The following is a 25,338-nucleotide window of genomic DNA, read 5'->3' as shown; positions in this document are numbered from 1 at the left end:
TCTTAGATAGGTTTGAGTGAAAATAAATTGATTATTTTTATATTTCAAATAATATTAGAATTCAAAATTTAGAATTAGTTAGAGATAACTACCATATTTACTTTAAAAATTACAAATAATAAATAAAATTTAGAATATTACTTAATTATTATAAATTAATTTAATCAATTTTATTTTTCTTCATCAATTTTGTCAAATTATTTTCTATTAATACCATATTTATTCATACTAAATTTTTATCTTGAATGTTTTTTAAATAGTGGTGGTGTTGGAATTCTTAAAGAAACTGGAGAATTATTAAATTAAAATGAGAATAGCTACTTTGGTTATTTAGTAAAATCTTTTTTTGAATCTAATTCTTTGTTTACACTTGAATTATTTAAATTCTAAAATTGTTCAATTTAGATTTTGCTTTAATCTTCTTTTTAAATAGATTATCTTACTTTTGACCAACTATAATTATTGTAAATATTTCTTAAAGTTAATTAAAGTTGTTAAATGATTAAATAAATTTACTTTTTAAAAACTTTGAAAGGATCATATTTTTAATTAAAAAACAAATTATATAGTAAAAAATTATTTTTAAACAAGTACTATTGAATCCATGTTTAGTTATTTAATATCTTTCTTGATATATATTAAAATACCTTAAGACAACACGTACTTTTTAAAAAGAAGTATTAATTTCTTCTAAAAATTACGCCAAGAAAACTCATTGCTAATTATCCTTTTTTAATTTTAATTATTAATGCTTAAATATTAACTATGAAAGGAAAATTAACTTACCAAACATCATTATTAATAATACTACCAAAGTAATTGAAAAAATAAAATTAAGATACATTTTATCATCATTCCACTACTCAAACAAAGCAATCCAGAAAATTAAGAGAACATAAGTGGCTGAATCAGACTCTAACTTGTTTATTTTATGATCTTAATATGGCTTAAAGAGTATTATAGAACCACAGTAAATTGACTATACAAATATAACTGAATTCAACTAAATTTGAGGTTAATTATTGTAGTAGGTTGACAAAAATAGAATTATTATCTTATACCAAGTTTTGATAAACTCCCACCACCATCTGTTTCTCTTAAAACCTTAAAAGAAATATCCATATCTTCTTATAACATTTGTTGAAATATTATCAAACATTTTAGAATGGTTTCTAAATAATACATATAACATAATTATAGGATAGATAATTATGACTGCTATTAAAACAGGAAGTACTAAAAATACTATGTAGAATTTATGCTCATCATTATAGCATTGTTAATCCATCTAACTTTTCATGTAGTAAGTATCTCCAAACTTTTCACAAATAATAATTTCTAATGCAGCCTAGTAAATATTCTATGAAGCAAGATAACTGAATACAATTATAGTACTAATTGACATGTTAACATTATTATATTTAATTTAAGTATTATAGTATTGACTAGGCATAAAATATTCCACTCCAATAAAAAATAAGTTAATAGATATATAAATTAGTAGCAAAAACACACATGGAAGAACGATTGAGATGTATATAAATCTCAAGTATTGGATTGGTATTTAAGAATTTAACTAACTCAAGCTGCAGTCTATTGAATATAAAAACACCAATATTGGCTATGAAGTCGTTTAAGGAAAGGTAAATAAGCTCTAGAATAATCCTGGGAAAGTAAGACCAATACTAGACTTCAAAGCAGTGATTACATAAAATTAATTTATAAAGATTTTGGATATGACTGTAGATTAAAATATAAACTATGATACTCCCATTTAGAGAATTTTAAGTGAGGATATAATACGAATTTGGCATATTTTACAATTACTATTTTAAGATTCTAAAATTAAAAAAACCAGATAGAGTACTATTCCTAAGAGTAATAATATTTATTTAAAAGAATTATTTTAAATAGAAGAGCATAAAGAGCATTCAATACTTTTCTTACCTATTTAATTAACTTTTCCATATTTATTTCCCCATACTTACCCTTAAATATCACAAGATGAGCATAAAGCACCTGTGTGTCCCTCTTAACAGTACCCTTTTGATGAATCTCCATTGCAAGGATTTGAAAGCTAATCGCATTAGTATATATCATCAGAATTATTACTTAATCTCCTATTTTTTTTAATTATAATCTTTTAATTTTAAACATTAAATTTTGAATTAATTAATAAATTACCAGTAATTATCCCTTAACACAATTTGGTTTAACTCACAAAAACTAGTTTTTTAATTGTCACAACTTTTGCATTAAATTTGATCTCCTATTTAAGGATAAATGAGAGAATATGTTCCATTTAAACATTAAATACACTCTTACAATTAACAACCTTAGCATACTGAATTATAGTACTCACCAGCTTAACAACTTCTAAAATATATAGATATTTCTATATTATCTACATTAATAAATTGATTAGTGCTATTTAGAGTCTTCATCCCATTGAGTGAAAGTTATATAAAAGCGTTTTTAGATGGAACTCCAGTAATTTTAAAATTATTCATAAAACATCCTATTTTTTTGGATGAGTAATAAGCATAATCAACTTTTGTTGCACCTTCTATTTTTACAATTTGATCTTATAAAAATATACTACTTTATTAAATATTTATCCTACAATCATATGAGCTTATTTCTTAGAATAAATCATAACTAATTTAACTAACCAAAGCTATTTGTTAAAAATTGAAATAATTAGAGATTAAAATTTGTAGAAAAAAAAATTCATACTTTGATTTTATGAATCTATCTGTTTTACTTAATTTTTAAATTCATCTAAAAATTAAATAGTCAAGTCAAAGTTACTTTACCCGCTTCTAAAATTGTTAAAGATAATATTTGGGTAATTTTTAATATCCACATCGAAATCTTTGCTTGGTAAAATAGAAGCAAATTAAGGATAACTTGCAATATAATCACCAAAGATAATAGCTTTATTAGATTTGCACTAATTCTGACTAAATGTTTTACAAGAATCTCTATAAGAGTGGTCTCTGTGAATTAAAAACTAAGGCTTTAATTCTAAATATCTTATGACTCCTCCTATTCCAGCTGTATTATTTACGAAGTTTGATTTCGAAATTATAATATCTGAATTATAAAGTAAAATGACTCCTCCACTCCTATTTTCATATTTTTTAATCAAAAATTATAGAAATAAAGTTATTAAAAAAGTTAATCAAAATATTAACCAATTTAAAAACTGTTTTTTTAGAATTTATTTTTTTTAATTGAATATTTAATTCTTTAATTTGTCATAAATCAAAAACCCTTTCTATATTAAATTTTATTATTATTTGTATTAGTTTCAAATTTATTGTATTAATATAGTCATATGATAATTAATTTAAGAAGAATTAATATTTTGAAATTTAAATTTGTTTATTGAAAATAGTAATTTTTTGAGTATTTAAAGTAAATTGAAAAATTATACCCTAATGCTTAGTTACTTTAAAAAATAGAGTCCACAATATAAGAGCTATTTCCATTAGATTGAGTTATATACAGAACTCCTCCATCACTAAAAGCTTTACAATATTATGAACTAAAGCTGGAGATTTATAATTAGGTGGCTTAATTAATATATGCATATCCTCCACTCTGACCAGATTAGCAATTTTGAGCATATATTTTATTTAATATCAAGATTCCATTTTCAAAATAAATACTTCCTCCATTTTTTGATTTAGAATTTAAAAACTAGGAATCATTTATTTTTAAATTAGAATATGTAGAATATATTGATCCTCCATGTTATAAACCTTAATCACTGCCAAAAAAAGACTCTTAAATTTATAGCTCACTTTATGACAAAAATATTGAACCACCTGAATTAGATAAGTTATTTTTAAAAATTGAGTTTTTTATATTAACTAATGATTTTTAGTCAATGTTGATAATTGAATTCAATTGATTTAATCCACCAGATTAATTGTGCTAAAGCTATAAGTTTAAAATTTAGAGGATTGACTAAGTAATCATTAAAGCCTAAGTTGCATAGTTATTTGTTATTTCTGCATTTTGAAGAGTGCCTTAATTTTAATTTTATATAACAGCCAAATTATAAAACCCTTAGTTCATACTAACAACAAATTTATCAAGATTAAAATCACTAATTGTTTTAATAGATACAATAATATTTTGTTTAGTAAAATCACTATTTTAGGTGATATAAAACTCAATTATCTTCAAAGTCTGACTTATAATTTCTAGTGCACAATACTACTTTACGTCATTAAATGTATTATTACTTAAAGTTACATTCTAAACTTAGATATTATCATTATTTATTTACTAAATGATTTCAAAAATATTTTCATCTAAATTTAATATTTTTTTATATTATAGGAACATCAAGTTTATATTATTTGTAAATTGAGTGCTATTAATCTATAGATTTTAAATTAGGTAACTTTTTATTAATGGTAAAGATACACCATTATTAGAGATTAAACTCATATCTGAAAAAGAAACGTTAAAGTAATTAGAAATAAAAATAGGAGCAACATACTAAGAATCTAAAATATAATTAAATTGACATTTTGTTATATTTATCTAATCAAAATCTATTGAAGCTTTTTACACTTTTAAGTCATCTTAAAAATAAAAGAGAGTGGTTTAATTAAAGATTGATTAAAGTACATTTATTTATTAAAGTGTTATTTATTTTACTCCTGAAATTTTAAATAGACTTATTAAATTTGGACTATTTAAAATTAATCCAGATATAGTTAGTTATTAGAAGTAGACATTATTAATAGAGTTTATTTAGAAACTAAATATTTTTTAATTTCCTACTAATTAAACATTAATCATTTGAAATGTTTATATTTCTTGAATTAAAAACTGGATATAATTATTTTAAGAAGTTGCTGGTTATATTTATAAGTTATTTAAAGATACAAGATCATATCCTGAAAATGAAGTAAACAGGTCTTCACTGGCAATTATTTTGTATTGTGTTGTATTATTTTTTGAAATAATGTTCACTTGTGAGTGGTTTGAGAACTAAAAAGGAGGAAAAGGTGGTAAAATTGTTTATCCTTCAATCAATACATCAAAGATAAGTTATTAAATAGGAAAGTAGTTATATATCTATAGATAAATTTTTTGAATAGATTATAATACCTAAGCAAATTAGTCTGAAGTAATCTACTCTTAACAGATTGATTAGCCAAATATAGGGAGTTATATTTAAGCTATCTATATTCCAGAGTATAAAATAAGCTATGCATACACATTTTCTTCTGTGTCAAATATTTCATAATCTGCTACTTTTCCAATTCTCTAGAAATCCTATGTATAAATACCCAACAGCGTTATTGTTTAGTTAAGTCTATTAATTCTATAGGTCTATATTTGAAAAGTGTAAGCATCAAAAAAATAATCTTTATTGATGAAAATTATCTTGTTATCATCTGGGGTAAATTAGGGGTTTACAGGATATTAAAGAAGGGTAGATGTAAATCTTCCATAAGATACTAATTTTAAAGTTGAAAGCTCATTAATTTGATAAATTCCTAGACAACTTTACATAATATAATCAAAATCTAAGCTTATATCAAGTTTATAAGAATATCCAATGCAGGGGCTAGAAACTTAGCCTATTAGAGTCAAGTCATAAGGATTGAATAAATTTAATTAAAAATCCTGTATTCTTTTAATAAATACCTAATATAATACATTTAATTAATTAATTATTAAAATAAATATAAAAAATTTTAAAATTGATTATTTTGATTTTAAATTTTATAAAATTTTAATTTAAATGGTTCAAATTAGATAATAAGTTTACATTCAACTCTCCTAAAATTAATGAAATTATAAAATTAATTTAGTTTAAAAAACGTTGTAGAGAAAAAGTTTTTCTTAACTTTAAATAAAATTAAAAAAGAGGTAAATTTTTACATAACCATTGGTGTATTATAGAATGTGGGCGTGAGAGGTTATTCCAGGTAGCAAAAGTGTTTATTATTTTAAAATAACAAGCTCTTAAGATAATACCATTTAAGCAATTTATCCACTTAAAGTAGAAGCTATTAAAATATAGCTTTTAGATTACTCTATAAACAAGCTATTTACTATCGCTTCACTGAGGAGCTATAAATTAAATATTTAGTTGAATTATAACTATTATGATGAAAGATTAAGAGTGTAACCGATTACCTATCCTTAAGTTGTAGTTACAAAAAAAGTTTTAAGTTGCACAATAGCTTTAAGCTCTATAACAGAAGAGTTATTATCAATCGAAATTTATTAAAATACTATATATTCATTCACATCTAAAATTGTTATATTATTGACATATGAACAGATTAAATATCCTTGTATTTAGGTATGTCTGGAACATTTTTGTTTTTAGACATTAATTATAGATAAAATATTTATATCAAAAAATACTGTTTATTCACGAGTTAGTAAAGCAGCAATTGAAGTTGAACCTACGATGAGAACGAAATCACTATAGAAATCTCTACCTTAATCTGCAACATAAAATCCATATCTTAATTACTTAGACTTATAATCCCAAAGCTAAACAACATTACCTTCTTGATAGAATATAATTCCTTACTATGTTTAAAGAGTTGACATCACACCTATAAATTTTTATAAATATTTTAGTAAAACATCTTAAAAATTATTAATTATCTTCTTTTTAGAATAAAAATTGTATTAATAAATTTTATCTTACCTACATACGAATAAGAGAAAGTCTTAGCAAACGATTATATGAATTAAATAAGATTATAATAACCTATTGTATTAGAAGCTAAACATCCAAATATTAGCATGTTGTGCTTTGAATCAAAATAAAGATTATTTATTTAAGAATTAGTCACTTGCATTTATCTAACAAGAGTTAATTTTGGAAATGTTAATACATAAATAAAACCATTAAAATCTGATACAAAAACATAATTATTATCCTTGTCAAGAAAAGCATCATATAGTGGATTTTAAAGCTATACCTCGTACCTAATAAATTTTATTCAGTTTATTAAAAATTTACAATAGATATTATATTTACATTTTATTTGGATAAGGCAAATTCTTATAATTCCAAGTTCTTACATATCTATCTTTGCTGGTAATTAATTACAAAAAAAAAATAAATTTTTAAATTTAAATATATTTAAAAATGCTTACCTAACAGTGATTAGAATTTAATTTTACTCATCAATCAGACCTTAGTATATCCAATTCTCATGAGCATCTATATAGCCTATATTATCACAGTTATAATTGTAAATTCTAACACTACCATTGTGCTTTAATATTAAAAAAATGTTATATACTCAATAATCCTTTAAGATTACTTACATCCCATACTATTTGTAGTTTGTTAGTGAAGTCAAATTTCGCATTTAATCCTGCAATCGTGCACCTATGAGTTAAGGTATAATAATCTATCGATCTTGACCACCAAACATACTTAATAAATTAATTTTAAATTTAATTATTATATTTAAAAAATATGTTTACATTCTTAATAATTTAAAAAAATTTATGAATTTGAGTAAGTATATAAAATAAAATTAATTTTCTTTATTTTCTGATTTTAAAATGAGTATACATGAATAAATTTTTAATTTTTTAAAATGTATATTTTTAAAGAATCAATTTAAATCATAAATTTTTTACCCCAAGAAACATGATAAGTTTATCTTAAGGATTAAAAATTACTCCTGTAATTCTATAGACAGATTCTATCTGATCAAGAACTTAAATTAATTAAAAGTTTCTGGATAAATCCCAAACAACTATAGTTCCGGGCGTAAAACAACCTACAAAAAGTCTATTTAAATATTCGTCATAGAAAAATTTATATATTGTGACACACTAAGAAACATTATGATTCAACCTACCAATCTGCTTATATGTATCAAGTTCATACACAATCACATAGTTGGAGGTTACGTTTGCAAATCCAACAAATAAGTAATTTTACTATGGTATTGAATATATTATATAAGAATCAGTTAAATCAATGCTAGCTGGCGAGCTTGAAATATATTGCTATATTATTTAATTATACAGCTGTATTTAGCTTGATAGCATTAGAGTTAAACCACTTTTTACATCAATATAAAAGCTATTTAATTAATTAGGGCTAACTATTTAATTAATTAAGCAATTATCTACCAAAGTTCTTGTAAATATCTATATAAAAATTAAAATATTTTTTTTTTATAATCATATATATTCATTATTAGAATTTAAACAAATTGAAAATTTTTTAAATTAAAAATAGTACATCATTTAATTTTACAATTTTTAAAATAAAAATGTTAAATCTTTTTGAAATTAAATTTATTTTTATTTTAATATTGCATTATTGTATGAAAAATCAAATTTAATTATAAAAACTTGTGAAAAAAATACCTAAATCAAGTTTTTAAATAAATGAAAATCTAGATTAATAATTTATTACAAATACATTCGACTATAGGGCAAGGGTATTATATTTTGAGTCTAAATCTTTAGCAGCAGCTGGATAGGCATTATTGAATACATTTTGAATAATATTGTTTATATAGTTATATAAAATGATCTATCCATCATTATATGCAACCATAACTAATTATTTGTCAGTATAAATATCAACTGTTTGTATTTCATTAGAATATATTTATATTTGATAGAGAAAATTTGTAGTACCAATATCTACAACAATAATTTTTGAATTGCTTAATATTGCTATTAGCAAGCCTTAAGGCCCATCAAATGCGAAAAATTGCACTGATTAATCATTTAGATTCAATACTTATTGTTTATAATTCTGATAATTCATAAAACAAAGCTGATTTCCTTTATTTAAAACAAGTGTTTGTTATTCATCAACTAAATATATTATTTAAGGTTATCCTACATCGTAGTTTAGGTTGTTGATTAAATTAAAGGTATTGCTATCATATTGATATATCTTTTTAAAATAAATATAATATCTTATTTTTCAAGTAATATACACATTAATATTAAAGATATCAATATTATTGAAATTAAAAAATAATATTTACCTAAATATTCTATTACTTGACTGAAATTAGAGTTAAAGCATAGCTAAGATAAAAATATGATATAACCTAATCAGTATTATTTTGTAAATTTATTTATTAATTACTATCTCCACTTGAATAATAGTAATTGAATAAACATAGATATCCATTAATTCCTATTAAGATTTGTTATTTTTATTCTAACAAAATGATTTCACCATCGATTACACCATTTTGTAGAAGTACTCCGCTAAATATTAGTGAGTGATCTAAACTGCTATCAAGCTTGTATATTACATATTATGTTGTTTGCATTACAAATCCTATGATAAGCTTATTTTGCTTATCTTAAATAAGTATAAAATCTTAAAGATTGCTCTATCCAAAAGGACTTATTATATTATCAATTAATACTCCGAGTAAATAATCATAGATTACTATCAATGTTTAGCCAGTAGCTGTATAAGTTTAGTATTGTATGAGCTTTACATTTAAATTAGTTTTTTTTAATTTTTTATTTATTTTTACACTTCAGCAATTAAATTTTTGTGAATGCAGAGAAGAAGAATTTAATTCATAAATATTTTATAAATTAGATTAATAAAAATAAATTATAATTTTAAAACGTATATTTAAGGTCTTGTTTTCTTACTTTTAAATTTAATATTTTTTCTGTAAATAATTAGAAATAAGGAATAAATATTTAATTTATATTAATTTTTCAAAATAATTTATAATTTGTTTAAAAAATTTGGAAATTATTTGTTTTTTAAATTATTAATTAATATTTCCTTTTAAAATGATTAATTATATTATTTTATAAGTAAAAATTTATTATAAATATATAATTGGAAATTATATATTATTTACTATGTGTAAAATTGGTTTATAGTATATGTCAATTTTTTGAATTTCAATGCGCATATAGTAATATGCTTAAATAGTTGGAATAAAATTTTTGATTGATTATAAAAGTTTATACATTTATTTATATTTTTTTTACAATTTATTTTAATTTTAAATAAAATAATATATATATTTTGGTCAGCTGTTAGCTGGTTACTAGATTACTAATTTAACAGTTAAAGCTAAATTTTAATTTTAATTTTTAGACTAACTTAATATTTTTTAAAAAAATTTATTTTCAATTTTTTATTCCAAATGGTTAACCAACATCTCTGATTATGACAAAATTAAATTAAAATTATTTATTGAATTAATCTAACCTATAGCAAATTTAGAAATTAAATTAATTCTTTGCTTCCGCAAAAACAAAAATGTAAACACTGGAAATATGATGTTGTTAATTGAAAATGCATACTTATAAATTTTAAACAAAATTTCTAAAAAAAAAAAAACTTACTTTATTGATTGACTTATCTATAAAAAAGATAGACTCATGGTTAATATAGCTTATTTATTTTTCTAGTTAGTTGTCAAACAATGACCAATACTATATAGTTCCTGCTTAATCAGATTTAATTATTCTAATATATTTTATCAAAAATTAAACTTTTTTATAAACTGAAAAAATTTACCTATTAAAATCAGAGTCAATTTAAAGTTATTTAACTATATCATAAGATGATTAAGCCGATTGAAAGGAGTCCATGAAATAAATAAATTTAGATGTCTTGAGATCTAAAGTAGAAACAGAAGATTAGAAACATGTCACTACTTAATTCTCAACTACAAAAGCTTAGGTCCATTTAAGTGTTGTCTCATAAGCTTAATTTTTAAAAAAAAGAGGACTTTTCTCATCTAATGAGTATACAAATATGTATTTATCAGAAACAACTGATATTTGATTTTTTTGATTGATAGATCCAAAAGTAAAATTAATTGTAGAATCTACTGAAGTTTAGTTTGCATCTCTTTGATCGCAATAAATTTTTTAGAAATCTGCTTGATATACTAAGATATTTTATTCAATTGACCATACCTAAAATAAATTTGACTCTCCTATTACTATGATAAAGTCTTCTTCTTAGCTAACCAATACCTATGTTGAAGCCGAAGGAAAATTATTCTAAAACTGTAGAACTGAGTTTTTATATGAAGAAACATAGAAAGACCCATTTTATGAAGCATATGTTATAGAAATCTAATTTTTCGTAGTGTAAATTGACTAAAAATTAACAAATTTTTCTATTTAAAACAGCTTTTAAAAAAATTAGCTGGTAATATCAAATGAATATAGACCTCCTTAAGAATCAACAAGCAAAAATCTTCTGTTTGCCTTATCGCTCACACACTGAATTATCTAAGCTTATTTCAGCCAAATTGTAGTTATTTTTGAATCAGAAATTGTTGAAGAGGAATAATCGATGACAAAGAGCTATTTATAATAGTAAAGAAAGAATAATTAAAATAGTTAAAAAAAAATACATTTGATGTGTCCCAGGTTATAACTATTAATTCTTCAGAATTCAAACATGATTTAGGATTGATTTAAATTTAGGAAGGAATTTAAAGAGTACTTTGCTTTGATCCATTTCCTGAGTTCCATCCAATAATTCTTCCTTTAGCATCTAAGGTATGAATAACAGTTACTTATAAGTTTTATCTATCATCTTTATCAATTTGGTAGAATTAAACATCTTCAGATTATTCAATAGTTGTGTACTTAACATTTTTAACGAAATTAAAAATTCCAACAGTGAAAGGGTAGTAGACAACCGCAACGATATCTTGAAAATCTTGCTGAGGATATGATTTCAAAAGTATCATAGTTTATATTTATGCCATATAGGATGAGGATCCTACTATCTAAAAAGGACATCCTATTGCCTTAACTAAAGTTAATTAAGAGAAAAGAAGACAAAACTTTAATCTTATTAAGAATTTAATATTAACCAAAATCATTGTTTTTCAATTTTTTTTTTTTTGTTATTTATAATAAATTTAAATGGAAGAGAGTTAATTTAAATAACAGTTATCAGAGAAATATAATATGCAACATTTAAAATAAGTAAATTAAGAGTCAAAAGGTAAATTAAGTAAAAAAATAAATATAAATTAAAAATAGATATTTATTTTTTGATTATGTAATATAAATGTGATATTGATTAACAATAAAAACTAATAAAAAATTAGTATTAATTCAGCAAAATTAAAGATCAACAAAATATAAATTATCATCAAAACCATATTGCTAAATTTTGTTTATCAGATAACCAAAGTAAAATGCACATGCTAAAATCTTTTAAAAATTTTTAATTTCTAAAAATTATTCTTATGAAATGTCAAAGGTTAACAAAATTGGATGCTAATAATTATATGTAATATAAGTGTAATAAAAAATTTTCTTATTATATTTATTTGATATGTAAAAAGGATATAAACCAAATAATTATGCCATTTTAATATAAAAATTTTTATCCATCCTGAAATGCATATACAAAACTGAAAAAAATTAAAATATGTAATTAGCTTGAATATCTTGCTCTTAACTTTTGAAATTTGATGGATCTTATCGTTTAAATCGATTTTTAAAAAATATATTATAATTAAATTTTTAATTTGTATCATTTTTCAGTATTACAAGCTAATTAAAAATGCATCAAACTACAAAAAAAATAATACTTAGAAATATTCACAATTAATTATAATAGCTTTACCTTCTAATATGTTTAACTAAATCTAAAATTATTTTATAAGATATCTCATTAAAATAAGAATAATTTTAAATATAATTAAAATGTATCAATATTGAATGGAAATCAGTTTAAATTGATAAATAGTTAAATTTGGTGCGTAATAGTTTATTTATTATTAATAATTGCATATGTTCAAACAGCTAATATTTCAAAGCAAATATTAATTCAAAAATAAATTAAAATTTTCTTTCTATTTGCTTTTTTCGACTAAAAATTTAAAAATTAAGAAAGTGAAGAAAATTTAAATTTTATTGCAATAAATAAAAGTATTAAAAACAATTTAAAATATTTTACTTTAAAAAAAAAGATATCTATAAAAATTATTATTTTTACGACTAAAATCAGTAAGAAAAAAATTACTTAGGAGTAAAATTTTAATTTATTAAGCCATATTAATATTTTAAATAAGAAATCTTAAAAGTTAAATTAAGGTATTTGAGCTCATTAAATTTTAATAAAAAAAATTGAATAAAGGATTTATAAAAATAAAAAAATTTCAAAGAATTTTAAATATTGTGTATAGATTAACAAGAGTATATTCAATCTTATTTAAAAAAACTACTCAAAAACATAAAAACATATAAAACACTAAACAAACATATAGTTTTAAAATTTCGTAGTAAAAAATTAATTTTAATCAATTTTATGTTTCTTCATCAATATTGTCAAATTATTTTCTATTGATACCTTATTTATTCATACTAAATTTTTATCTTGTATGTTTTTTAAATAGAGATGCTGTTGGACTATTTAAAGAAGCTGAAGAATTATTAAATTAAATTGAGAATAGCTACTTTGGAGATTTTGGAAAATCTTTTTTTGAATCTAATTCTTTGTTTACACTTTAATCGATAAGTTTCTAAAAATTTTCAATTTAGATTTTTGCTAAATTTCCTTTGTAAATAGATCTTCTTAACTTTGACCAACTATAATTATTGTAAATATTTCTTAATTTAATTAAAGTTGCTTAATGATTAAATAAATTTACTTATTAAACACTTTGAAAGGATCATATTCTTAATTAAAAAGCAAATTGTATAGTAAATAATTATTTTCAAACAAGTACTTTTGGGCCCATGCTTATTTATTTACTAACCTTCTTGATATAAATTTAAATATCGAAAGTAAGCACTTACTTTTTAAAAAGAAATATTAATTTCTTTTAAAAATTACTCCAAGAAAACTCATTGCTAATTATCCTTTTTAATTTTAATGATTAATGTTTAAATATTAAAGATAAAAGGAAAGTTAAATTACCAAACATCATTATTAATAATACAACTAAAGTAATTGAAAAAATAAAATTAAGATAAAGTATATCATCATTCAACTACTCAAACAAAGCAACCCAAAAAATTAAGAGAACATAAGTGGCTGATTTAGACTCTAATATGTTTATTTTACGATCTTAATATGGCTTAAAGAGTATTATAGAAGCACAGTAAACTGACTAAATAAATATTATTGAAATCAATTAAATTTGAGGTTTACTATTGTAGTAGGTTGACAAAAATAGAATTATTATCTTATACCAAGTTTTGATAAACTCCCACCACCATCTATTTTTCTTATAGCCTTGAAAGAAATAACCATATCTTCTTATAACATTTGTTGATATATTGTCGAACATTTTAGAATGGTTTCTACATAATACATATAACATAATTATAGGATAGATAATTATGACTGCTATTAAAACAGGAAGTATTAAAAATACTATGTAGAATTTATGCTCATCATTATAGCATTCTTAATCCATTTAACTTTTCATGTAGTAAGTATCTCCAAACTTTTCACAAATAATAATTTCTAATGCAGCCTGGTAAATATTCTATGTAGCAAGATAACTGAATACAATTATAGTACTAATTGCCATGTTAGAATTATTATATTTAATTTAAGTATAATAGTATTGATTTGGCATAAAATATTATACTCCAATAAAAATCATGTTAATAGAAATATAAATTAGTATCAAAAAGACACATGGAAGAACGATTGAGATGTAAATAAATCTCAAGTATTGGATTGGTATGTCGGAATTTAATTAACTCAAGCTGCAATCTATTGAATATAAAAATACCAATATTGGTTATGAAGTCGTTTGAGGAAAGGTAAATAAGCTCTAGAATAATCCAGGGAATGTAAAACCAATACTAGATTTCAAAGCCGAAATTACATAAAATTAATTTATAAAGATCTTGGATATTACTGTGGATTAAAGTATAAACTATGATACTCCCATTTAGAGAATTTTAAGTGAGGATATAATACGAATTTGACACATTTTACAATTACTGTTTTAGGATTCTAAAATTAAAAAAACCAGATAGAGTACTATTCCTAAGAGTAATAATATTTATTTAAAGGAATTATTTTAAATAGAAGAGCATAAAGAGCATTAAATGCTTTTCTTACCTAATTCACTTACTTTTCCATATTTATCTCCCCATACATACCCATAATCATCACAAGATGAGCATAAAGCCCCTGTGTATCCCTCTTAACAGTACCCTTTTGATGAGTCTCCATTACAAGGGTTAGAAAGCTGATCACATTAGTATATATCATCAGAATTGTTACTTTATCTCCTATATTTTTAAATTATAATCTTTAAATTAAAAATTAAATTTTGAATTAATTAATTACCAGTAATTCTCCCTTAGCACAATTCGGTTTAGCTCACAAAAACTAGCTTTTTAATTGTCACAATTTTTGCATTAAATTTAATCTCCTATTTACGGATAATTGAGGGAATATGTTCCATTTAAGCATTAAATGCACTCTTACAGTTAACAGCCTTAGCATACTGAATTATAGTACTCACCAGCTTCGCAGCTTCTAAAATATATAGATATTTCTATATTATCTGCATTAATAAATTGATTAGTGCTATTTAGAGTCTTCATCCCATTGAGTGAAAGCTATATAGAAGCATTTTTAGATGGAACTCCTGTAATTTTAAAATTATTCATAAAGCATCCTATTTTTTTGGATGAGTAATAAGTATATTCAACTAATGTTGCACCTTCTATTTTTACAATTTGATCTTATAAAAATGTACTACTTTGTTAAATATTTATCCTACAATTATATGAGCTTATTTCTTAGAATAAATCTTAACTTATTTAACTGACCAAAGCTATTTGTAAAAAATTGAAATAATTATAGATTTAAATTTGTACAAAAAAAATTTTATTACTTTGATTTTATAAATCTATCTGTTTTACTTAATTTTTAAATTCATCTAAAAATTAAATAGTCAAGTCAAAGTTACTTTATCCGCTTCTAAAATTGTTAAAGGTAATAAATGGGTAATTTCTTATATCCACATCGAAATCTTTGCTTGGTAAAATAGAAGCAAATTAAGGATAGCTTGCAATTTAATCACCAAAGATAATAGCTTTATTAGATTTGCACTAGTTCTAACTAAATGTTTTACAAGAATCTCTTTATGTGTTGCCTCTGTCAATTAAAAATTAAGGCTTTAAATCAAAATATCTTATGACTCCTCCTATTCCAGCTTTGTTATTTGCGAAGTTTGATTTAGAAATTATTATTTCTGAACCATGAATTAAAATAACTCCTCCGCTCCTATTTTCATATTTTTATTTAAAATTATTAAAAAATATAATCAAGTAATTAACGAATTTAAAAACTATTTTTTAGAATTTATTCTTTATATGAAAAAAAATACTTAATCAACAACTCTTTTTATATTAAATTTTATTATTTACTGTAATGGTTTCAAATTTATTTTATTAGTACTGCCATATAATAGTTATGTTTAAAATTTATAATGGAAGAAGAATTAGTATTTTGAAATTTTAATTTGTTTATTGAAAATAGTAATTTTTTTATTAATCAAAGTAAAATGAAAAATAAATACCCTAATGCTTAGTTATTTTAAAAAATAGAGTCCACAATATAAGAACTATTTCCGTTAGTTTGAGCTATATACAGAACTCCTCCATCACTAAAAGCTTTACAATATTATGAACTGAAGTTGGAGATTTAAAATTAGGTAGCTTAATTAATATATGCATATCCTCCACTCCCACCAGATTAGCAGTTTTGAGCATATATTTTATTTAATATCAAGATTCCATTTTCAAAATAAATACTTCCCCCATTTGTTGATTTTGAATTTAAAAACTAAGAATCATTTATTTTTAAATTAGAATATGCAGAATATATTGATCCTCCATGTTATAAACCTTAATCACTGTCAAAAAAAGACCCTTCAATTTATAGCTCACTTTATGACGAAAATATTGAACCACCTAACTTAGATAAGTTATTTTTAAAAGTTGAGTTTTTTATGTTAACTTATGAATTTTAGTCTATGTTTAAAATTGAATTTAATTGACTTAATCCACCTGATTAATTATGCTAAAGCTTTAAGTTTAAAATTTGAAGAATTGACTAAGTAATCATTAAAGTCTAAGTTGCATCGTTATTTGTTATTTCTGAATTTTGAAAAGTGCCTTAATTTTAATTTTATATAACAGCCAAGTTAAAAAACCCTTAGTTCTAACAAACAACAAATTTATCAAGATTAAAATCACTAATTGTTTATATTGAAACAATAGTATTTTGTTAAATAAAATCTCTATTTTAGGTGATTTAAAAATCAGTGATCTTCAATGTCTGACTTATAATTTCTAGTGCACTATACTACTTTGCATCATTAAATGTATTATTACTTAAAGTTACATTCTAAATTTAGATGTAATCGTTATTTATTTACTAATTGATTTCAAAAATATTTTCTTCTAAATTTAAGCTTTTTTTATATTAAAGGAACATCAAGTTTTGGTTATTTGTAAATTGAGTGCTATTAAGCTATAGATTTTAAATTAGGTAACTTTTGATTAATGGTAAAGATACACCATTATTAGAATTTAAACTCAGGTCTGAAAAAGAAACGTTAAAGTAATTAGAAATAAAAATAGGAGCAATATACTATGAATCTGAAATGTAATTAAATTGACATTTTGTAATATTTATCTAATCAAAATCTATTGAAGCTTATTACACTTTTAAGTCATCTTAAAAATAAAAGAGAGTAGTTTAATTAAAGATTGACTAAAATAAATTTATTTATTAAAGTGTTATTTATTTTACTCCTGTAATTTTAAATAGGCTTATTAAATTTGGACTATTTAAAATTAATCCAGATAAAGTTAGTTACTAGAAGTAGACACTATTAATAGAGTTTATTTAGAAGCTAAATATTTTTTAAGTTCCTATTAATTAAACATTAATCATTTGAAATGTTTATATTTCTTGAATTAAAAACAGGATAAAATCATTTTAAGAAGTCGCTGGTTATATTTATAAGTTATTTAAAGATACGAGATTATATCCTGAAAACGAAGTAAACAGGTCTTCACTGGCAATTATTTTGTATTTAGTTGTTGTATTTTTTGAAATAATGTTTACTTGTGAGTGGTTTGAGAACTAAAAAGGAGGAAAAGGTGGTAAAATTGTTTATCCTTCAATCAATACATTAAAGATAAGTTATTAAATAGGAAAGTAGTTGTATATCTATAGATAAATTTTTTGAATAGATTATAATACCTAAGCAAACTAGTCTGAAGTAATCTACTCTTAACAGATTGATTAGCCAAATATAGGGAGTTATATCTAAGCTATTTATATTCCTGAATATAAAATAAGTTATGCATACACATTTTCTTCTGTGTCAAATATTTCATAATCTGCTACTTTTCCAAGTCTCGAAAAATCTGATGTATAAATACCTAACAGTGTTATTGTTTAGTTGAGTCTATTAATTCTATAGGTCTATATTTGAAAAGTGTAAGCATCAAAAAAATAATCTTTATTTATGAAAATTATCTTGTTATCACTTGGGGTAAATAAGGGGTTTACAGGATATTAAAGAAGGGTAGATGTAAATCTTCCATAAGATACTAATTTTAAAGTAGAAAGCTCATTAATTTGATAAATTCCTAAACAACTTTATATAATATAATCAAATTCTAAGCTTATATCAAGTTTATAAGAATATCCAATGCAGGGACTATCAACTTAGCTTATTAGAGTCAAGTCATAAGGATTGAATACATTTAATGAAAAATCCTGTATTCTTTTAATAAATACCTAATATAATATATTTAATTAGTTTATTATTAAAATTAATAAAACATTTTTATAATTGGTTATTTTGATTTTAAATTTTATAAAAATTTTAATTTAAATAGTTCAAATTAGATTAAATAAGTTTACAATTTGATAAACTCTTCTAAAATTAATGAAAATATGAAATTAATTTAGTTTAAAAAATGTTGTAAAGAAAGAGTTTTTCTTAACTTTAAAAAAAATTAAAAAAGAGGTAAATTTTTACTTAACCATTGGTGTGTTATAGAATATGAGCGTGAGAGCTTATTCCAGGGAGCAAAAGTGTTTATTATTTTAAAATAACAAGCTCCTAAGATAATACCATTTAAGCTATTTACCCACTTAAAGCAGAAGCTATTAAAATATAGCTATTAGATTACTCGATAAACAAGCTATTTACTATTGCTTCACTGAGCAGTTATAAATTAAATATTTAGTTGAATTATAACTATTATGATGAGTGATTAAGAGTGTACCCTATTAACTATCCTTAAGTTGTAGTTACAAAAAAAGTTTTAAGTTGCATAATAGCTTTAAGTTCAATAATAGAAGAGTTTTTATCAATCGAAATTTATTAAAATACTATATATTCATTCACATCTAAAATTGTTATGTAATTAACAAATGAGCAAATCAAATACCCGTGTATTTAGGTATTTCTGGAGCATTTTTGCTTTTAGACATTAATTATTGATATAGTATTTATATCAAAAAATACTGTTTATTCACGAGTTAGTAAAGCAGCAATTGAAGCTTAACCTTCGATGAGGATGAAATCACTATAGAAATCTATACCTGAGTCTGCAACATAAAATCCATATCTTAATTACTTAGACTTATAATCCCAAAGCTAAATAACATTGCCTTCTTGATAAAATATTATTCCTTACTATGTTTAAAGAGTTGACATCACACCTTTAAATTTTTACAAATATTTTAATAAAACATCTCAAAAATATTAATTATCTTCATTTTTTTAGAATAAAAATCGTATGAATAAAATTTAATCTTACCTGTATACGAATAAGAGAAAGTTTTAGCAAATGATTACATGAATTAAACAACATTATAATAGCCTATTGTATTAGAACCTAAGCATCCAAATATTAGCATGTTGTGCTTTGAATCAAAATAAAGATTATTTATTTAAGAATTAGTCACTTGCATTTATCTAACAAGGACTAATTATGGAAATGTTAAAACATAAATAAAACCATTAAAATCTGATACAAAAACATAATTATTATCCTTGTCAAGAAAACCATCATACAGTGGATTTTGAAGCTATATCTCAAACCTAATTAATTTATTAAGTTTATTTAAAATTTAAAATTGATATTATTATTACATTTTATTTGGATAAGGCATATTCTTATAATTCCAAGTTCTTACATATCTATCTTTGCTGGTAATTAATTACAAAAAAAATTCAATTTTTATTTTTAAATATATTTAAAAATGCTTACCTAACAGTGGTTAGGATTAAATTTTACTCATCAATCAGACCCTAATATATCCAATTCTCATGAGCATCTATATAACCTATATTATCACAGTTATAATTGTAAAGTCTAACACTACCATTGTGCTATAATATTTAAAAAAATTATATCCTCAATTATCCTTTAAAATTATTTACATCCCATATTATTTGTAGTTTGTTAGTAAAATCAAATTTCCCAAATAATCCTGCTATTGTGCACTTATAATTTAAGGTATAATAATCAACCAATTTTGACCACCAAGCCCACTTAATAAATTAATTTTAAATTGAGTTATTTTTATTATTATATTTTAAAAATATGTTTAAATTGTTGTTAATAAAAAAAATTTATGAACTTGAGTAAGTATATAAAAGATAATTAATTTTCCTTATTTTCTAATTTTAAAATGAGTATACATGAATAAATTTTTAATTTTTAAAATGTATATTTTTAAAGAATCAATTTAAATTATAAATATTTTACCCCAAGAAACATGATAAGTTTATCTTAAGGATTAAAAATTACTCCTGTAATTCTATAGACAGATTCTATCTGATCAAGAACTTAAATTAATTAAAAGTTTCTAGATAAATCCCAGACAATTATAGTTCCGGGCGTAAAACAACCTACAAAAAGTCTATTTAAATATTCGTCATAGAAAAATTTATATATTGTGACACACTAAGAAACATTATGATTCAACCTACCAATCTGCTTATATGTATCAAGTTCATACACAATCACATAGTTGGAGGTTACGTTTGCAAATCCAACGAATAAGTAATTTTATGATGGTATTGAGTATATTATATAAGAATTAGTTAAATCAATGCTAGTTGGTGAGCTCGAAATATATTACTATTTTATTTAACTATACAGCTGTATTTAGCTTGATAGCATTAGAGTCAAACCACTTTTTACATCTATATAAAAGCTATTTAATTAATTAGGGCTAACTATTTAATTAATTAAGCAATTATCTGCCAATGTTCTTGTAAATATCTTTTTAAAAAATAAATTTTTTTTTTTATTATTATCAAATAAATAAATTGACAATTTTAAAAATTAAAAATAATATATTATTTAATTTTATAATTTTTAATATAAAATATTAAATCTTTTTGAAATTAAATATATTTTTATTTTAATATTGCATTATTGTGTATAAAATCAAATTTAATCACAAAAAATTGTGAAAAAAATACCGAAATCAAGTTTTTAAATTAAATGAAAATCTACTTTAATAATTTATTACAAATACATTTGACTTTAGAGCAAGGGTGTTATATTTTGAGTCTAAATCTTTAGCATCAGCTGGATACGCATTATTGAATACATTTTGTATAATATTTTTTATATAGTTATATAAAATGATCTATCCATCATTATATGCAACCATAACTAATTATTTGTCAGTATAAATATCAACTGTTTGTATTGTATTAGAGTATATTTATATTTGATAGAGAAAATTTGTAGTGCCAATATCTACAACAATAATTTTTGAATTGCTTAAGACTGCTATTAGCAAGCCTTTAGGCCCATCAAATGTGTAAAATAACACTTATTAATCATTTAGATTCAATGTTTATTGTTTATAATTCTGATAATTCATAAAACAAAGCTGATTTCCTTTATTTAAAACAAGTGTTTGCTATTCATCTATTAAAGATATCTGCGAAGGTTATCCTACATTGTAGCTTAGGTCGTTGATTAAATTAAGGTTATTGTTGTCATATTGATATATCTTTTTAAAAAAATATTATATCTTATTGTTCAAGTAATATACACATTAATATTAAAGATATCAATATTATTGAAATTAAAAAATACTATTTACCTAAATCTTCTATTACTTGACTGAAATTAGAGTTAAAGCTTAGCTAAGATAAAAATATGATATAACCTAATCAGTATTATTTTGTAAATTTATTTATTAATTACTATCTCCACTTGAATAAAAGTAATTGAATAAACATAGATATCCATTAATTTTTATTAAGATTTGTTATTTTTATTCTAACAAAATGATTTTACCATTGATAGAACCATTTTGTTGAAGTACTCCACTAAATATTAGTGAGTGATCTAAACTGCTATCAAGCTTGTATATTACATATTATGTTGTTTGTATTACAAATCCTATGATAAGCTTATTTTGCTTGTCTTAAATAAGTACAAAATCTTAGAGATTGCTCTATCCAAAAGGACTTATTATATTATCTATTAATAGTCCAAGTAAATAATCATAGATTACTATCAAAGTTTAGCCAGTGGCCGTATAAGTTTAGTATTGCACGAGCTTTACATTTAAATTAGTTTTTAAAAATTTTTAATGGGTATACCAAAATATGAAGTTTAATTTTTACACTTCAGCAATTAAATTGTTGTAAATGCAGAGAAGAAGAATTTAATTCATATTTTTTTTTTTTTCTAAATTAGATTAGTTATAATAAATTTTTATTTTTAAAAAGTATATTTAAGTTATTGTTTTTATTTTTAAAATTTAAATTTACATTTTTAATTTTAGAGTAGTTTTATTTATTCATTTATTATAATAAGAGCTTTTTTATTTGTTTCAAAAAAACTTTAAATTATTTAAAAACCATAAAATTTGTTTAGTTTTTTTGAACTATCTCTTATTTAATAAATCTCTAAATATTTTCATTAAATTTATAAAGTAAATTTAATTTTTTTTTGGAAAAGAATGAAAGAAATGGGGGGAAAATATTTTATATTTATTTTACAAAACAATTTATAATTTGTTTATAGTTTTAAATAAAATAATATTTTTATTTTAGTCAGCGATTAGTTGGTTACTTGATTATTAATTTAACCGATAAAGCTAAATTTTATTTATAATTTTTATACTAATCAAATTAAATGGTTTTTTTTTTAAATTATTTTCAATTTTTTATTCGAATTGGATAAAAACTTTTAACATCTTTGATAATGATAAAATTAAATTAAAATTATTTATTTAATTAATAAAATTTATAGAAAATTTATGAATTAAATTAATTATTTGCTTCCGCAGATACAAGAATGTAAATACTGGAAATATGATAATGTTAATAGAAAATACATTCTTATAAAATTATTAAAAAAATAACTTACTTTATTGATTGACTTATCTATAAAAAATATAGTGTCATGGTTAATTTAGGTTATTTATTTTTCAAGTTAGTTGTCAAACAATGACCAATACTATATAGTTCCTGCTTAATCAGATTTAACTATTCTAATATATTTTACCATAAATTAAACTTTTTTATAAATGAAAAAATTACCTATTAAAATCAGAGTCAATTTAAAGTTATTTAACTATATCATAAGATGATTAGGCTGATTGAAAGGAGTCCATGAAATAAATAAATTTAGATGTATTAAGATCTAAAGTAGAAACAGAAGCTTAGAAACACACCACTACTTAATTCTCAACTACAAAAGCTTGCATCCATTTAAGTGTTGTTATCTTAAGAGCTTAATTTTTAAATAAAAGAGGACTTTTCTCTTCTAATGAGTATACAAATACATATTTATCAGAAACAATTGATATTTGGTTTCTTTGATTAATAGATCCAAAAGTAAAATTAATTGTAGAGTCTACTGAGGTTTAGTTTGCATCTCTTTGATCACAATATATTTTTTAGAAATCTGCTTGATATACTAAGATATTTTATTCAATTGACCATACCTAAAATAAATTTGACTCTCCTATTATTATGATAAAATCTTCTTCTTAGCTAACCAATACCTATGTTGAAACTGAGGGAAAAGTATTCTAAAATTGTAGAACTGAGTTTTTATATGAAGACACATAGAAAGACCCATTTTATGAAGCATATGTTATAGAAATTTAATTTTTGGTTGCGTAAATTGACTAAAAATTAACAAATTTTTCTATTTAAAATAGCTTTTCAAAAAGTTAGCTGATAATATCAAATGTATATAGACCTCCTTAAGAATCAACAAGCAAAAATCTTCTGTTTGCCTTATCGCTCACACACTAAATTATCTAAGCTTAATCCAGCTAAATTGTAGTTATTTTTGAATCAGAAATGGTTGAAGATGAATAATCGATGATAAAGAGCTATTATTAATATTAAAAATAAAATAAATAAAATTTAAAGTTAAAAAAAAATACATTTGATGTATCCCATGTCACAACTATTAGTTCTTCAGAATTTAAACATGATTTAGGATTGATTTAAATTTAGGAAGGAATTTAAATAGTATTTTGTTTAGATCCGTTTCCTGAGTTCCATCCAATAATTCTTCCTTTAGCATCTAGGGTATGAATAATAGATACTTATAGGTTTTATCTATCATCTTTATCAATTTGGTAGAATTGTACATCTTCTGACTATTCAATGGTTGTGTACTTAACATTTTTAACAAAATTAAAAATGCCAACAGTGAAAGGATAGTAGACAACAGCAGCAATATCTTGAAAATTTTGCTGAGGATCTGATTTCAAAAGTATCATAGTTTGTATTTGCGGAGAGTAGGATGAGGCTCCTAATATCCAAAAAGGGCATCCTATTGCCTTAACTAGAGTTAATTAAGAGAAAAGAAGGCAAAGCTTTAATCTTATTAGCAATTTTATCTTTACTGAAATCATTGTTATTTAAATTTTTTTTATGTTATTTATAACAAATAAAAAAGTTAGACAGGAGATAATTAATTTAAATAGCAGTTATTTGAAATATAATATACAACATTTGAATTAAATAAAAAATTGCAATGCAAATTAAGAAAAGAAAAAAAATAAACAATTGAAATTTATTTTCATTTTTGATTATGTAATTTAAATGTAATATTAATAACCAATAAAAATTAATAGTCAATTATTATTAATTTAGTAAAATTAAAAAGAAAAAAAATATAAATTATCATCATAACGATAAACTAAATTTTATTTATCAGTTAACCAAAGTAAAAAGCTTTCAAGCTAAAATCTATTAAAATTTGTTTATTTCTAAAAATAATTCTTGTGAAATGTCAATTAACAAATAACAGACTAAATATTATTTGAAGTTAATAATA

The 25,338-nt window shown here is 22.1% G+C and overlaps 2 protein-coding genes across 2 annotated transcripts; both read right to left on the bottom strand. All coding sequences in view use genetic code 6, as the record gives it.

The window, feature by feature from the left end:
- Window positions 1-164: 164 nt before the first annotated feature.
- TTHERM_00296010 (transmembrane protein, putative) lies at window positions 165-11,867 on the bottom strand (the record flags this gene model as incomplete). The annotated part of the gene is made up of 19 exons (XM_001013233.2): window positions 165-453; window positions 517-727; window positions 787-2,120; window positions 2,185-2,677; window positions 2,737-3,128; window positions 3,440-4,523; window positions 4,678-4,711; window positions 4,909-5,676; window positions 5,914-6,602; window positions 6,698-6,981; window positions 7,034-7,090; window positions 7,153-7,274; window positions 7,327-7,437; window positions 7,648-8,166; window positions 8,438-8,929; window positions 9,024-9,485; window positions 10,366-10,489; window positions 10,541-11,340; window positions 11,391-11,867. 19 exons carry the CDS (start codon window positions 11,865-11,867, stop codon window positions 165-167), a joined length of 8,742 nt encoding a protein of 2,913 aa, XP_001013233.2.
- Window positions 11,868-13,298: 1,431 nt separating this feature from the next.
- Window positions 13,299-24,913, bottom strand: TTHERM_00296020 (transmembrane protein, putative; the record flags this gene model as incomplete). Its single annotated transcript, XM_001013234.3, has 16 exons — window positions 13,299-13,587; window positions 13,650-13,860; window positions 13,919-15,252; window positions 15,311-15,803; window positions 15,864-16,255; window positions 16,551-18,787; window positions 19,032-19,720; window positions 19,819-20,102; window positions 20,272-20,393; window positions 20,445-20,555; window positions 20,773-21,291; window positions 21,545-22,036; window positions 22,130-22,591; window positions 23,407-23,530; window positions 23,580-24,382; window positions 24,437-24,913. The coding sequence occupies 16 exons, from the start codon at window positions 24,911-24,913 to the stop codon at window positions 13,299-13,301; spliced, it is 9,039 nt and encodes a 3,012-aa protein (XP_001013234.3).
- Window positions 24,914-25,338: the final 425 nt, after the last annotated feature.

This window comes from Tetrahymena thermophila, assembly GCF_000189635.1.
Source record: "Tetrahymena thermophila SB210 genomic scaffold scf_8254688, whole genome shotgun sequence".
NCBI classification, from domain to species: domain Eukaryota; phylum Ciliophora; class Oligohymenophorea; order Hymenostomatida; family Tetrahymenidae; genus Tetrahymena; species Tetrahymena thermophila.
The sequence above is the reverse complement of the archived record's forward strand: the minus strand, read 5'-3'. Positions and strand labels throughout refer to the sequence as shown.